Source organism: Thermothielavioides terrestris, chromosome 5, assembly GCF_000226115.1.
Source record: "Thermothielavioides terrestris NRRL 8126 chromosome 5, complete sequence".
NCBI classification, from domain to species: Eukaryota; Fungi; Ascomycota; class Sordariomycetes; order Sordariales; family Chaetomiaceae; genus Thermothielavioides; species Thermothielavioides terrestris.
In genome coordinates, this window is record NC_016461.1 from 2,562,773 (window position 1) to 2,578,621 (window position 15,849).

The following is a 15,849-nucleotide window of genomic DNA, read 5'->3' on the forward strand; positions in this document are numbered from 1 at the left end:
ACGCTTTTAGTATTTAATAGTCTAAACAATACCTATAAACTTTTTAAATAGGTTGCTATACTATAGCTTATAAAGGATAGCTTAGTACTTAAGCTCGAAGATATAGCCAACAATATTAGGGCAGTCCACTATAGTCTAGCCTAGAAGAAGCTCCTACTAGATCTCTACCTAGTTTAGGTTAGCTATAACTGTAATAAACAGTGTAGGATAACCTAGCTTATAGACGATAGCTATTAAATCCTAATAGCACTAAGTAATAAAGTATAGGCCCCTAATATAGCTTATAAATAGGACAATTCGCTATCTAAGCTTATAAGCATCGCTATCACCTAATTGTAGCTAGTTCTATACTCCTTAGTATAGTTTTATATATAGTTTCTTCTAGTTGTTATAGATCTAATATAACTTCTACTAATCGCTTATAGCCTAAAGGTCTACTAAGAATTACTAGAATAATCGCTAAAAAAGGAAAGGGGTTTAGCTATAATCTATACAAGGATATAATAGGTACTGATACTACTACCTAAACTCAATACTTAGTTGAGTATAGCCCTGCCTTTAGCTATTATAGAGCTATAAGCCTTAGTAGAAGCTAGGATCCCTAAATAGAAATATCAAAGGGTAGGCCAATGGCAAATAGGTGTAACATACTAGCCTTATAGCGTCTGCAGATAAGCGTACGATGTTCTATTCAACTACCTTAGAGAGAGAAAAGAAGAAGTATAGGCTATAGGTCTTATGTATAGAGTTTTTAAGGGCTTGTATATAGGGGGCTTAGGCCAATGTTATTCTAGGCGTAAGGCGGGTCCGCCTCAGGCCCATAGCGGGCCTATTATAGGACCGCTATAGATCCTAGGCGTAGCCCTATATACCTAGCCTAGGTATAGCCCAGTCTATAATATACCCCCCCCTTCCTAGATAGGGAGCTAGTTTAGGGTATATATAGCGTAGCGCTAAGCGTAGATCTGGTGTAGCATAGGGTCGATCATAGCGAACGCCGGTGTCTAACCTAGTGTTTAGGTAGCTTAGCGCTATTGCCTATAATCCTACTACCTAGCTATAGGTTATTTATTTACCTCGCTTTTGTAAAACGTTAATTAGCCCCTTCCTCGCCCTACGCTCTCCTCTATAATAGCTATATTGTATAAGGCGTACTCGCTAATTAAGTATAATAGACCCCCTACCCATTGCTAATAAAACCCCTCCCCTTATACGAACTCGCCCTTTACGTTCTTTTCTCATTTCTAACGTACGTCCTCTCCCTACTCCTACGACTTTGTCTTCCTTCTATTCGTATATCGACATTTCTCTCTTTATCCCGCTTCGTATATATTCCTCGTTTATTACGCTTCTATCCTATATATATCTTCCGCCCTTTACGTTTTTTCTTACTTCCTACTTACTCCGTTGAGCGTTCACCTTATACATTGTTGGCCTCTTCTTATATAAGCTACGTAGTCGTCTAACGTCTATACTCCTATTGTATTGGCCTTATCGTCGTTATTATATATCCAACTACTTTACTAACTATATCCATTGTATTTCCATTTTATACCCGACTTATCCTATAATCCTTCCTCTTCGTACTTGCTTAGTCCCCTAGCCGCCTCCTCTATATATATAGCTTATATATATTCTATCTATTCGCTTTACCCTCTATAGTAGCTTCCTATTTCCTTTGCGATTCCAATATATTCCTAAGACTTATCTACTATAATGTTGGTAGTAGTCGCTTCTCTCGAAGATAGTAGCGAGGGACGTTGTCCTAGAGGGGACAATAACCAAGATTATAATATATATTACCCTATATCGGGCCTACTCTAGCCTTAGACTAGAAGCTAATAGCGTCCTAGATAGAACTATAACAACTATAGCAACTCCTTTCGTTATATTATTAGTAGCTATATCGTAGGAGATTCTAACGATAAGGATAACGCTCTCCTAGAGAAGGAGGGAGACGTCTACCTCAATTGTATTAAGCAACTTCTTTATAGTAACTTAGTAGATTACATTTAAAGCTAGGGAGAAAGCTGCTTAGAATATACTAAAGCCTATATTAAATGCCATTAGGATCTAGCACTTTAGACGACGAACGCCTCTTTATATATTGGTCTAAAACACTTAGTTAAGTTTTATATCGACAACTAAGCTATCGCTAAGCCTATTTAAAAGAAGACTAAGACTAAGTCGGCCTATTATACTATCTTAACACTATAATTTAGTACTTTTGTATATAGCTTCTATAATACAATTGGTATAGCCCTATAGTATTAGTCTCTAGTGTACTCTACCTTTATACTTAATATACTTCTAGCCCCCCTTTTATCTCCTTCGACCTTAGGCTAGCGAAGAGCCTTAGTTCTATACTAGGCTCCTTAGGACAACCTCGCTATATAGTATTATAGCTACCTAGTTAAATATATAGTGCAATATCTCAATTCCTCCTAGTAAGAGAATCGACGTATTACAAAGGCTATTTACACTATAGTATAGTCTTAGGCAACTATCCTAAAGACGAATTTACGCCTTATAGACTATGTTATTACACTTACTACCCCCTTGCCTATCTATACCCCTTAGGGGTCCCGCCCTCGCCACTTTCCCTATATACGTTCCCCTACCTATAACCCGTACTATAGTCGATGCCCTTCCTCCCTAGTAGAGGATGTACTATATACCTATTAAGCGTATATATAGCCTTCGCCTCGGACCCCTTACGTCGCTGCTCTACCCCCTTGTACGCCTGCTCTACCTACGTACCTATTTGAAGATAAGGAAGAGATTGTCGACGTAGGTCCTATTATAGACCCTAAATAAGTAACGTTGCTAGTATATTCTATTGTTTTTTTATATATAGTTCTATTCTATCTAGATTTAAGAGGATAACTAGACTTAGATATATTGTAGTTTTTCTATACCTATATAGTTATATTTGTCTAAGTAGCTAGTCTTTATAAGGTAGTCTATATATAAATATAACGTTTCCTCTTCCTTTTTTAATTTAATATTAGCCTATTATTATATTATATATCTCCCTACTCTCGTTTAAACTCGTCGAATATAGTAGTCTCTAAGAAGTTCTTTAAAGGCTTCTATATTAGTTTGTTATAACCTACCTACTTAATGTATATATTGCGGTTATTCCCTCTCCCTCTTACGTTCTAAGCTTTAAGGATCGCCTCTATCCTATATTCCTATTAGGGAATACCCTCCTCCAATATAACCTATATAGGGTCTAGTCTCTTATCTATAACTTTCTATAAAGGGAGTAGGTCGGAAGCTATTTATTCAACTAAGTCAATATAGAAAGTTGGGTATAGACCGTTTAGTACATTGAGCGTCACTGTTAATAGGGTTGGTACTATAACCACCTTATATTTAGTATTTAGCTAGTTGAGCTTCTTACTAGGGTAGTTCGTCTTTATATTATATAGAGAAAGCTATACTTTGTCCTCTACCTAGAACCTCTTAGCTAGGCGATAGAAGCGGTTTATATTCGTCTACTACTACTACTATATATATATAATAGCTACTTAGGTCTACTCTATCCCCTTTTTCAAGTAATAGAGGAACCTAGTGACGTAACCTTCTAAAGGTGCTATAGACGCTATTAGGATCGTAATAAGCTATATAGGGCTTATATCGAACCTATAGAGGAGGTAGTTCGAACTTACTCTAGTTATAGACAAGTCCCTATTGTTGAGTATAAACTAGTAAGCTAAGAGATATTTAAACCAATTGTACTATATAAAGGAGACGAAGATCTAGAGGATTACCTATACCTCTTAGTTGACCCGCTCTATCCCTCTATCTATCTAAGGATAGTAAGAAGTTGATAGGAGTTGCTCTACCCCTACCGCCTTATACAACGTGATTTAGAACCTATTTAGCTAGTCCAACCTACGGTCGATTATAATTTAGGTTAGGAACCTATAGAAATACTACTATACGTTATAGAATTGAAGGGTATATTCTTCTACTTTTATTAAATATATTGCCTTGAGCTATATATATTTAGAGAGACGGTTGGTAATTACTATAAAGTAGCTAGGCGCTCCCTCGTCTTTCGTAGAGAGGTCGGTTATAAAGTCAATAGAGATCTGTTTCTAGAAGCGATCGAGGATAGGCAAGGGCTATAGAAGCCTTTGATATAGCTATCAAGAGATTTTACTTTAACGACACTAATTGTAGTTCCTAATGAACCGCTTTATATTAGACGATATAAGGTCCTAGTAATAATCTCTCTAAAGCATTTTAAATAGCCTATTGCGCTCTAGGTATCCTAATATAGCTAAGTTATAAATTTGCTAGATAATCGTAGTAGTTAAAGGCTTCTATATAGGGAGCTAGAGACGGCTATAGAACTAGAGTATACTTTATATATTAAGGGAGTAGTCTATAATCTAGGTTTATACTATATTCGTCTCCTTAAGAAACTTCTAAGCTCTATCGTAGATAGCTTAGAGCTAGTAAGTATAGTACTCGTCTTCGGCAATACCCTTATTCTATAGGGTAGCGAGCTACTTGTCCTTAAAGAGCATTTCTCCTATAGGTAGCCTAGCCTTCTCCTATATACTAGTCTAATACACCTTAATCAAAGGAAGTAGCTAAACGATACGCTAATTGTCTTTAGGCTCGTCCTACTTATACTAAGAGAGTATATTAGGGCGTAAGGCCTAGGATCTTAGCTAGTACTTTAGCTCGAAGTTGAACAAGGAGAATATCTCCGTTTATCTAGCCTATTGTTCACTAATTGGACGTAGCTAAGTGAAGTACTTAAAATTCTTATAGTCAATTAGGATAATAAAAGGGGCTACTACACTTTAAAGCTCTATCAACTAGGCCTTAAAGTATAAGATAATAGCTAATAGCTCTTTATTATAGATAGTATAGTTACATTTAGTAAAGCTTAGTTTCATAGAGTAGTAGGCTATAGGGTAAAGGACCCTATCTTTCCTCTACTAAGACAAGTACTCGCTAAATGCTATACTAGAATAATCCGCTTCTATAATCGTCTCCCTCTTAGGATCCTATTAGGCGAGGATTAACTCTAATATAAACGTAGCCTTAAGTATATCGAAGGCCTCCTATTCCTCTTTACCTTAGTGGAATAGGATATTTTTATAGGTAAGATATATCAATAGAGCTACCTTCTTAGAGAAGTTAGAGATAAAGTTACAATAGAAGTTAGCGAACCTAAGGAAGCTCTATACTCCTTAGACTCTATAGGGTACCTCCTACTTATAGATAGCTTTGATCTTCTTAGGGTTAGAGCGGATATAAACTCCTACTTCTACGATATACCCTAGGTATTTAACTTCCTTTACTACAAATATATACTTCTTAAGGTCTAGGTTGAGGCCTATATCCCTTAGCCTCTAGAGGACCTTATATACCTTTCTTATATAGTCCTTCTAGCTTCTACTTAAGTATACTAAGATATCGTCAAAGTATATCGTTATATAGTCTTTTAGCGTTGGGCTAAGGGCATTATTAATATATCTCTAGAACGTTGTAAAAGTACCTATAAGCCTAAAGGGGTAGACTAGCTACTTAAATAGCTTAAACCTTATATAAAACGCTATAAAGTACTTATCCCCTTTAGCTATCTAAATACAATAGAAGGTAGCTCTAACGTCTAGCTTTATAAGCTATTTAGCCCTAGCTAGAGACTAGAGAGTCTCCTTAATTAAAGAAAGTAGATACTAGTTCTACTTAGTAATCTTATTTAAAGCCTAATAATCTATATAGAACCTCTATCCCCCTTCTAGCTTCTTTATAAGGAGGACTAGGGTAGTTACTAATAAAGAGCTTATCTAGATCTATCCTTTGTCTATTAGGTCTACGACCTACTTCCGAATCTCTAGGAGGTAGTCCCTTAGTATATTGTACAAGGGTCCCTATAGAAGCTTAGGAGGTTTCTTGTCCAAGCCTATCTTAAGACGGATATAATGGTCGGCCTCCCTCCGATAAGGGGGTAGACCGTTCGCCTTTTCTTTGTCGAAGAGGTTGGCGAAGTCTCGTAGCTCCTTTGGCAAAGCGATCTTTAGGTCTAGGTCGACGTTAGGCTAGGAGATAGCTACCCCTAGTATAGTAGTTATCTCGTAGATACTAGTGACAAAGAATATATCTTAGGCTCCTTTAGACTTCTTTTTTTATACTCTATAGGCTAAGCCTATAAATACTATATCTATAATTAGGGTAGTATTAGTTTCTTTCTATTATAAAGAGTATTTATATACCTATAGGCCACTTTGTAAATTAATAGTAAAGACCCTATTAGCTAAGTCTAGTACAATCCTATAGTAGTTTATCTAGAGGAGCCTTAGAATAACATTGTAGACTAGTCCTAGGACTATATAGAATATAGTAGTACTAATCTATCTATCGATATCTATTACGACCTAAGTAATATATATAATTTTCTTTGTAATTTATACTCCTTTGACTATAACGTCTAGGGTATAGGGAGTTAATAAGCTTATTTACTTAATCTTTAACCACTAATATACTCTTTTACTAATAGCTCTATAGCTCTAGTACCTACTATCTACTTATATATTTATAAAACTAAAGGAGTTTAGGAAAATAGAGATTAGAAAGGGTAGTTTATCTATTTTCTCTCTAATCTCTATAAACTTGTTCTATAAGTAGCTAAGTCCTTTCAGCCCTTATATAAGACTTTGTATAGGGGCTACTCTTTTCTCTCCTCCTTCTTAGAAAAGGAATTCTCCTCTACCTATTCCTTAGCCTCTAGCTTATTAATATCGACCTAAGGAGCTAGCCTCTTAGCTAGAACGAAGGGACAAGTGGCTACGAAGTGACCTTAGCGCCTACAATAGATATAGGCTCTAGCCTATTAATACGCTATATACACTTTGTTACTTATCTACTTCGCTTATAGTATATTTATATTTCGCTTTCCTCTATTCCGCTACTACTTTCCTCTATAGCCCCTATTAGCTCCCCCTTAGACAAAGGCAATATAGGCTATATTAATCCTAGTTATCGGTATATCTCTATCTATATTCTTCTCTACGTTTATATTAGGCCCTAGTCGCTTACCCTAGGACTACTAATGTTGTTCCTCTAGGCGAAGAGCCTCTAGGTCGATAGCGATCTTACAATACTTTATAATAGCTATAGCGTAGTTGTTCTATAGAACCCCCTATCCTACTATAATATACTTCAACTTTAGAGAGAGGTATCGTTATAGTCTAATAAATTATACTTTGTTACTCTAATTAAGTCCTCTAGCCTTCGATAGCTTCGCCTTAAAGCGAATAAGGAAGAAGGAGAACGGTTTATTATCTCCTTAGTAGAGTATATCTAGCTCTATTAAGGCTATAACCTACTTATAGAGGTCTATATAAATAGTTGTAAAGTACTTAAAGAACGCTCCTAGGTTATAATTATAGCGAGGCCCTCTCGACTTATAGAAGGCTACGACCTTAGCTTAAACTCTCTAGCTAAAGTTCCCCTAAATAAATATCTACTAGTTGTAGAGGCCTTTAATAAAGTCCTAGTCTACTATTAGGACATATACTATCGTAGCCCTCTAAACGGCAAAGAGTTCCTTCTTACTATCGAAGGGTTGTCCTATAGGAAGGCGCTTCTACTACGTCCTAGGAGCTACTAGAGCTATAGCGTCAATTGTCGGAGCTAGGGCATAGGCTACTATAGGGGCATTTATAGTCTAAGCTATAACGATCTAGGCTATACAAAGTTCCTTGATAGTTATATTCTACTATATAATCGTTTCCTATAAGACTTAGAAGTATTTATAGACCTAGTCTAGGTCTAGAACCTATAAGACACCTAGGTTATTTATAGTAGCGTCTAGTCTACTCGGTACTAACGTCGAAATATCTAGTATATTACTCTCGTCTATACCTAGAAGCAACAACTGCTCTATCTACCTAAAGGTAGTTAAACTATAACGTACTAGCCTTATAGCGTCTATAGATAAATGTATAATGTTCTATTCAACTACTTTAGAAAGAGAAAAGGAGAAGTATAGGCTACGGGTCTCGTATATAGAGTTTTCAGGGGCTTATATATAAGGGGCTTGGGCCAATGTTATTCTAGATGCGAGGCAGGTCCGCCTCGGGCCCGTGGTAGGCCCGTTATAGGACCGCTATAGATCCTAGGCGTAGCCCTATATATCTAGCCTAGGTATAGCCTAGTCTATAACAATAGGTAAAGTAATACAAATGAATATAGTACTAGGCCTATATAGAGCTATCGTCTAAGTAGTATATAAGGACAATATTATAAAAATTAGGCCTCGAATTCTCCTTTGGAATAAGAATAGCTACTTTATCTACTATTAGTAGGTTCTTATAGCGACGGTTGTAACTATAGCTATAGTCTACAACTAAATGCAACTAAAGTATAATAGCGACCTATATAATAGCTAGGCTCTAAAGAAAGCGCTCTTTTACAATTAGGTAGATGTAAATAAAGGGGTTATAGCGATAAAGAAAGTCTATAAAATGTAATATAAAATTATAATCGAAGTCTATAAAGAAGAAAGTTCGATATACAACAATAGCCTATAGATTATAAAAAAAAAGCTAAGTATATTGCAGAGGCTTACTAGGCACTTCTATAAAAGGGCTAGCAATATAATATAGAGCGCTATAGATTTGAAAATCTATAGGCCTACTACTATAGATGTTGTAAGTAGTTTAATTTATAGAAATGGAAGTGAATATAAAAGCCGAGTTATAACAACGAAGATAATTATAAAAATAGGACCTTCGAAGATCTTATATATATAATAGGTAGTTGAGGAAGTCTAGAAGGCGGTAGACTAGAGGGAAAGAAACGTTGCTTTATAAGCAATAGAAGCCGAAAGTAGGATTTATAGTAGTAGAATTCTATACTATAGGAGAGTATTAGCTAAGGAAGATAAATAATAGATATAGAAATATATCGTTAAACGTTTATCTATCTAATATAATATACTATACTTAGTATATTTAATATCCATTAGGCTAAGATTATATAATACGACGGTTATATTACTTAAATATAGGTTAGCAATAATCTATAAAGTACTAATGAAAAGAGCGATATAATTTATAAAAGGCAACTAGCTAGTCGGAATAGGAGGTTCTATAGCATTATAGTATATATTGTATAGCGTATTATAGGCTAGGGAACGATAACGCCAATAATAGGTAGTAGTATAGGAAATACAAGATGTATAAGGAGCCCTATTAGAATAGGTATAAAACTTAGAAAGCGGCTTATATCGATGACAACGACTATAATAAGCAGTCTACGAACCTAGAGGGCGACGAAGAGGAGGTATAGCGATAGGAATCTAAATATAATAGGGCAATAAAAATTGGGACAAGAGGAAAAGAGGAAGAAAGGAGGAAACAAAGGGGCGGAAAAAGGGGAAAAGGGGGAGCAGCAAGGGTGTAAGTATATAAGCCAATAGGAAGGAAGTACGTAAAACGCTAACGGGTCTACGAGCTAGTAGGAAGGAAGTATAAAAATCACTAACAGGTCTGTACCCTGTACGTGTTATTTGTTAATGGATATAAAGCTGGGAAGCAGTAACAATTAGTTAAGGAGGACCCTTGTTACGTATTGGAAAAGAGGATCGCACTAACCGCCCAGTTCTGTAGTATATATATTAGATGTATATACAGTATATGTTTGCTACATGCTGGAGTTTGCTCCGGCAAGACAGATGCAATGTGGGCAAAGGACCGACTCGAGCGCATTTCCTTCTTTCATTTCATGTACAACGCCATGGTACAGACGTCGTGGCCGGAGTTACTTTTGTACATGCGTCTCAGGGCTGGCTGGCTGCTGGCGAGTCTGGAGCCGTTCGCCCTGGGCGTTCTGTGCTACCTGACGAAGGCGTTCTGTCCCAAGAGCGTTGGGATTTGCTGAGTGAGGATGACAGCATGCTGCTTACCTGACTGTGCAGCTCATGCAAGCTTCCTTTCGGCATGCGCATGTTGCTCTGAGACGGGGGCGGAACGAGCCGTCCACACAAGCGTGCCTCGTCCCAAACATTCCTCCATATCCGTAGCTCCTGCTTACTTTTGGGGTTGCTCCGGAGTGAAGTAAACTGAGTAGGTACGCAACGGTGGTCCGAGTCGGCATCGTTGCTTGTAGACGGAAGTGTTGGCTTGGAAATTGGGGACCGGCGGATTTCCGCCACCAAGCTTCTCCCTTCCTAGGCAGGCAGGCTGGATGCTGTCAACTCCTAGTGGCCGCGGTTGGAGCTGGCGCCCGTTCCACCGCGTTGAGCTGAGGATTGTGTCAGGTCCAAGTAAGGCAACACCGGGATATTAGCTACATGCGATCAGGAAAAGCGGGAGGTGTTGGTCTGGGCATATGGGTCTGTAATGTGTTTCTCTGTAGCCTCCTCTGGAGTTGGATGGCTTGAAGCTGAGGAAGCAAGCAGTGGTCATCCGTGGTCTGAGTTTGTTCATTTCGTCCCCTCCATGATATTGCCCCTTTTTCAAGGCAAACGAGGTTGCACGCTGGTGCGCCCTGGAACGCCTTGATTTAATGCACGAGCCAGCAGCGCTTTCCCCTCAGGCGAATCCGGCAGCTAGTAAGCCATTTTTCGAGACTTGCAGCTCGTGGTCCCCAAACAGGCTGCTTCTGGACGGCGCGGGCGTCAGTGATGGCGGGCAGCCAATACGAGGTGCAGCCCTCATCCATGACCGCCCGTTTCCAAGAAAGTCCGAAAGGCGGGAATCCAGAAGATGCTAGCAAGCTGTCCTTTGGCCGGCTTGGCCGCTTAGTTTATCGGTGTGCAGCCCTGGGTGAGCATATTGTTGGGTCTGGGCTCCTCGGCGAATTCACCTCCTCATTAGCAACGGCAAGATTAAAGAGTTCCGCATTTGAGCCTGGTCACTAGTGTATAACTAGGACACGTTTGGGCAAGTCGCAGGAGAACGACAACAAACCGGCGGCAGATGGGAGGGAGGATGGCGCTCTTAGCCGGGGAACCGTTGACCTTTTAGCGTTCGGAATGACAGCGCTCTGGAGCGGCTGAAGCCAAAAGCGTCCGCATTTCAAGCCACATCCCCCCTGAAAGTTCGCAGTCTGCTGTGCTATAACCTCAAAAGAACATGAAGAATACCGGCAAATCGGTTCCCTCAAGCTTGACCGTGTAACGGACTAGGAGCAGGCAAGAATCGAGAGAAACGAATTCGGGGCGCTGTATGCGGTTGTAGTGTAAGTGTTGGGAAGAGTATCGGATCACAGCACAGATCAGGGCAGAGAAGGCAGGGTAGGTGCTGGCGCCCCGAAGCTCCATCGCCGTTCGGAGAGGAATCGGCAACCTGTTGTTGGCGGCTCGTTGGTTTAGTGGTTGAGGCAATCATCCATGGAAATGTTGGTGGCACAGACTCGACGCTGCGCACCAAATACGGAACCGTACATACACGAATGAGTGGTCTGAGCTGCGGGACCGCGTCGAGATTTTGACAGCAAGCTCATTCCATTTTCGAGGTCGGGACAAGGGTGGGCCAAGAGATGGCTCAACGGCCTCGGCTGTTGTCGGTTAGGTTGTTGACGGAGGTCTCCTGATGGATTCAAGAGACATGAACTTGAGGAGACCAATACGCTCACAGTATGTGCATACAGTTATCAGCACTGTATGGCGTGCCCCGTTACTGACTCCGCTTGGCCAAGAATTATTGGCCACGCTTTGATGGATTCCTTACTACGCTAACACACTTTGGATCCACCGACCGAAAATTGAGACAAATACCCGAGGGCCAAAGGAAAAGTAGGTATTTTCGCAGCCCTCTCTTCCAGAAGAGAGGGGCACAAAATCGCCGGACAGACACTTTTTACCGGACAGCTATAGTTAACCCTAACCCAAAGGGAAAAATATATATATAACCCTAACCCTATCCTAAAAAAAACTAAATTTTCAAAATATAAAGCTATTATACTAGGGAATACTATTTTAAAGTTTTATTAATTTTAGTTAAGTCGTTGTTGAGATATTTGAAGTTGAAGTTTATACTAACAAAATTTAGTATAGATTTTGGTATGTCGGTGATTGTCCGGCAATTTTGTGACGTCCGGCGATTTTGTGCCCCTCTCTTCTGGAAGAAGAGAGGGCTGCGAAAATACCCACTTTTCCTTTGGCCCTCGGGTACCACAGTGTTCCGTACATGCTACACTAACAAAGTGGAGTGGGGTCCGCACGTGCTAATTGCCACTGCGAACCTTTCAGCTGGCTCTCCCCTCGTTCCCCAGCACACTGAGCAAACCCTGCCAGTGGCGGCAGACTGAGACACGACTTTCCCTTTTCTGCTGCACCATCCAAAGACAACGGGAGTCGAAGAGTCACAGTGCGATCGGAATGGTCTCAGATGGAATCAATCCACCCGCACTGCTGGTGCGCTCGTGCGTTGGATGGTCATCCATCAATCCCTTCGAGTTGTACATTCACTAACGTGCACAGTGGGAATCCCAGTCATTTTGACGGAGAGTTCTCAACAACCAGTATCGTATGGGAATCCACCAATCCGTACAGTACACTAGTGTACCTGAGTTAGCGCAGTGCCAGGCCAGGCTACTTGACAAATCCCCGCTAACATCTAACTACCGTCCGGCTCCAGGTTTGAACAATATTTCAGCCACTGGTCACAGCTTTTGCAGTGGTTCCAGAACGGTTTATGCGCAAGTACGCAGTAGCGAGTTCCGCAGCGCTAACGGGGATTTCCGGGGATTGTTCAATTTTGGCCCACACAGCATGCTGCTCGCGCCTTGATTGGCCGGTGTCTGCCAATGACCCACCGAACCTTCCTTGGTGCCTCGTCTCAATGGCCAGAGGGGGCGTTCCCACTTTCCTGCGGGAGCGGGTTGGATTCCCCCACAGTGGGCACCAATCCACCCCGGAAGTGACCCATCCCGTCCCAATTCAATTGTGTTGACATCGTGGTTACCAGGGGACTCGACTTTAACGATCGAGTACAGTACTACGCAGTGTAGCGCAGTGTAAACACGCGATAGATTCCGGCTTCTGCGCTCAAGAGGGAACGACCTGAACTTTTGAATGACATAACTACCGGCGAGCTGTGTCGGGTCGCCTTGGCGAAGCCAACCATGGATGGCACGGTTTTTCTGTGTCAGCACCAGATCCGGTAAAGGTGGGCTAAGGGCAGGGCCCATGACCAGGGTCAGTCTGGGGGGTGACTTTTCGCGCACGCTTGGCACGAGAAGGGGAGGGTGTGCTGCTCCCGGTCTTTGCGGGCCTGCGAAAGCACGGGGCTCCCTGGGCTGGCTCAGAGGGGAGCTGGGCCAATCACAGCGCGCTGCCTCGACTGCGGGCTAAAACTGGCTGCTAATCCGAAGCCTCTCTCGCCCGCAATCCTCCCTCCATCCTGCCCCATATTGCCCGGGCCCGGGGCCAACGACAAACCTCTCGCTTCACATGGTCGAACAGCACGTCTTATAACCTCGCATCGTCAACGCCTGATTGTTCTGGCGGCAGCGACATCAAATCTGGCTTGAAAGGGGCGCCTCCTCCTTCCACCATGGCGGTCTTCGCCATGGGCTGGCACAAGCCCGACAATGTCGCTGGCTCTTCGGCGCCCGCGATCATGGTCGGGCTCTTTGTCGCCACCGGTGGACTGCTGTTCGGCTACGACACTGGGTAAGCTGCTCGGTTTGGGGGAACTTGGGGGAATATCAATCGCAAAACGGTCTGCTGGATGGGCGGGGAGGCTGACGGTGTGTTGTCTGCTACAGCGCAATCAACGGGATTCTGGCCATGGCGACGTTTAAGGACGATTTCACGACGGGTTACAAAGACCCGGAAGGCAATCCTGGTCTGTATCCGAGCCAGGTATCGATGATAGTTGCGATGCTCAGCGCCGGCACCTCCGTCGGTGCGCTGTTGTCGGCCCCAGTCGGGGATCTCTGGGGCCGACGGCCCTCGCTGATCGCCGCCATTGGAGTCTTCTGCGTCGGCGCCGTAATCCAGGTGTGCGCCACCAGGATAGCGCAGCTCGTGGTGGGAAGGTGCGTCTATACGTTGAACCTTGAGCGCCAGTCCGATGTTTTTCGTTCTTGGCTGCGGTGCTGACTCGGTCGGGTGTTAGGGCTTTGGCGGGCATCGGTGTAGGGATAGTTTCCGTGCTGGTCCCATTGTACCAGTCGGAAATGGCGCCGAAGTGGATTCGAGGCACATTAGTCTGCGCGTATCAGCTCTCTATCACGGTGGGACTCCTTGCCGCGGCTACCGTCAACATCCTCACCTACCGTCTTGACTCGGCTGCGGCGTACCGTATCCCCATGGGCCTCCAGCTCATCTGGGCTGTCGTCTTGGCCTTGGGTCTGCTGATTCTCCCCGAAACACCTCGTTACCTGGTGAAGCGTGGGCTCAAGGACGCCGCTGCATTGTCACTGAGCCGCCTCCGCCGGCTCGATATCACACACCCGGCGCTGATCGAGGAACTGGCCGAGATCCAGGCGAACCACGAGTACGAGCTGGCTCTGGGGCCAGACACGTACAAAGACGTCATCTTCGGCGAACCCCATCTCGGCCGCCGGACGCTCACGGGCTGCGGCCTGCAGATGCTGCAGCAACTGACAGGCATCAACTTCATCATGTATTACGGCACGACCTTCTTCAACGGGGCCGGCATCGATAACCCCTTCACTATTTCTCTGATTATGCAGGTCATCAACATGGTGTCGACGTTCCCAGGCTTGTTCGTCGTCGAGTCCTGGGGCCGACGGCGGCTGCTCATCGTCGGGGCAATTGGTATGGCTCTTAGCCAGCTGCTGATCGCCTCCTTTGCCACTGCGACCGGGAACAACAACCAAACGACCCAGAACCAGATCCTCATCATCTTTGTCGCCATCGATATTTTCTTCTTCGCGGCATCCTGGGGGCCGGTCACCTGGGTCGTCACGTCGGAGATATACCCCCTGAAAGTACGCGCGAAATCCATGTCGGTCTCGACGGCCTCGAACTGGCTTTTGAATTTCGGCATCGCGTTCGGCACGCCGTACATGGTTAATACCTCGTCGGGAGCGGTTGACCTGGGCTCGAGGGTGTTCTTTGTGTGGGGCGCCTTCTGCATCTTGTCCATCGCCTTCGTGTGGTGCATGGTGTACGAGACCAGCAAGATCAGTCTGGAGCAGATCGACGAGATGTACGAGCGGGTGGCACACGCGTGGAACAGTCGCAGCTTCGAGCCGAGTTGGAGCTTCCAGCAAATGCGCGATTTTGGCTTCTCGGACAGCGGGATCCCGCCCGTTGAGCCGCAGCTCGAGCTGCAGCCATCGCAAGGGAGCACGTCGCATTCGGATACTGGTGGGAGCGCGACGTCGAACACGACAGCGACAGCAACAACATCGCAAGAAGCAAAGGTGTTGTCCCAATTGGGGCCTGTCGATTTCAGTTACTGATGGTTTGGGTCAATTCGGTCGCTTAATGTTTTTGTTGGAGATTCCCTTGGGCTATGTTGTGGATATCAGCGACGGAGTTTCTCGACATGACGGAGTTACGGGACGGGCGTCAAGCGTGGGCATATCCATGATATCAAATGGCCATTTTTTTCGCTCCTCGTTCTGGGTTTGGGGGGACAATCTGGGGACCGTCTTTCGTTTTGCCATATTCGGTTGGGTCACACAGGACAACTCTGGATGAAAGCCTGATGGTGTTTATGTGGTTAGGGGCGTACTTGGGACGGAGGTCGTCTCCAGGCAAAACGTACATGTCGAAAGGCGCATGGGGTAGGGTATGGGGCGAGGGAGGGTAAGGGGGCCGCCAATGGGACGTGCCCTCCATCTCCATGAGGTGCCTTTTGAAATAATGGAGACGGAAGCCCCTGATATCGGCAT

The 15,849-nt window shown here is 43.5% G+C and overlaps 1 protein-coding gene across 1 annotated transcript; it reads left to right on the forward strand.

Annotated features, from left to right (window-relative positions):
- The first annotated feature begins 13,346 nt into the window (after window positions 1-13,346).
- Window positions 13,347-15,481, forward strand: THITE_2122070 (uncharacterized protein). The gene is made up of 3 exons (XM_003656797.1): window positions 13,347-13,651; window positions 13,747-14,019; window positions 14,100-15,481. Exons 1-3 carry the CDS (start codon window positions 13,533-13,535, stop codon window positions 15,412-15,414), a joined length of 1,707 nt encoding a protein of 568 aa, XP_003656845.1. The 5' UTR covers window positions 13,347-13,532; the 3' UTR covers window positions 15,415-15,481.
- Window positions 15,482-15,849: the final 368 nt, after the last annotated feature.

What these genes read in the sequence shown, in the direction of transcription:
- THITE_2122070 (XM_003656797.1), top strand. Translation starts at nt 13,533, where the DNA reads ATGGCGGTCTTCGCCATGGGCTGGCACAAGCCCGACAATGTCGCTGGC. An exon ending in CTGTTCGGCTACGACACTGG is followed by an intron (nt 13,652 to 13,746) that starts GTAAGCTGCTCG and finishes TGTCTGCTACAG; the next exon opens with CGCAATCAACGGGATTCTGG. An exon ending in GCGCAGCTCGTGGTGGGAAG is followed by an intron (nt 14,020 to 14,099) that starts GTGCGTCTATAC and finishes GTCGGGTGTTAG; the next exon opens with GGCTTTGGCGGGCATCGGTG.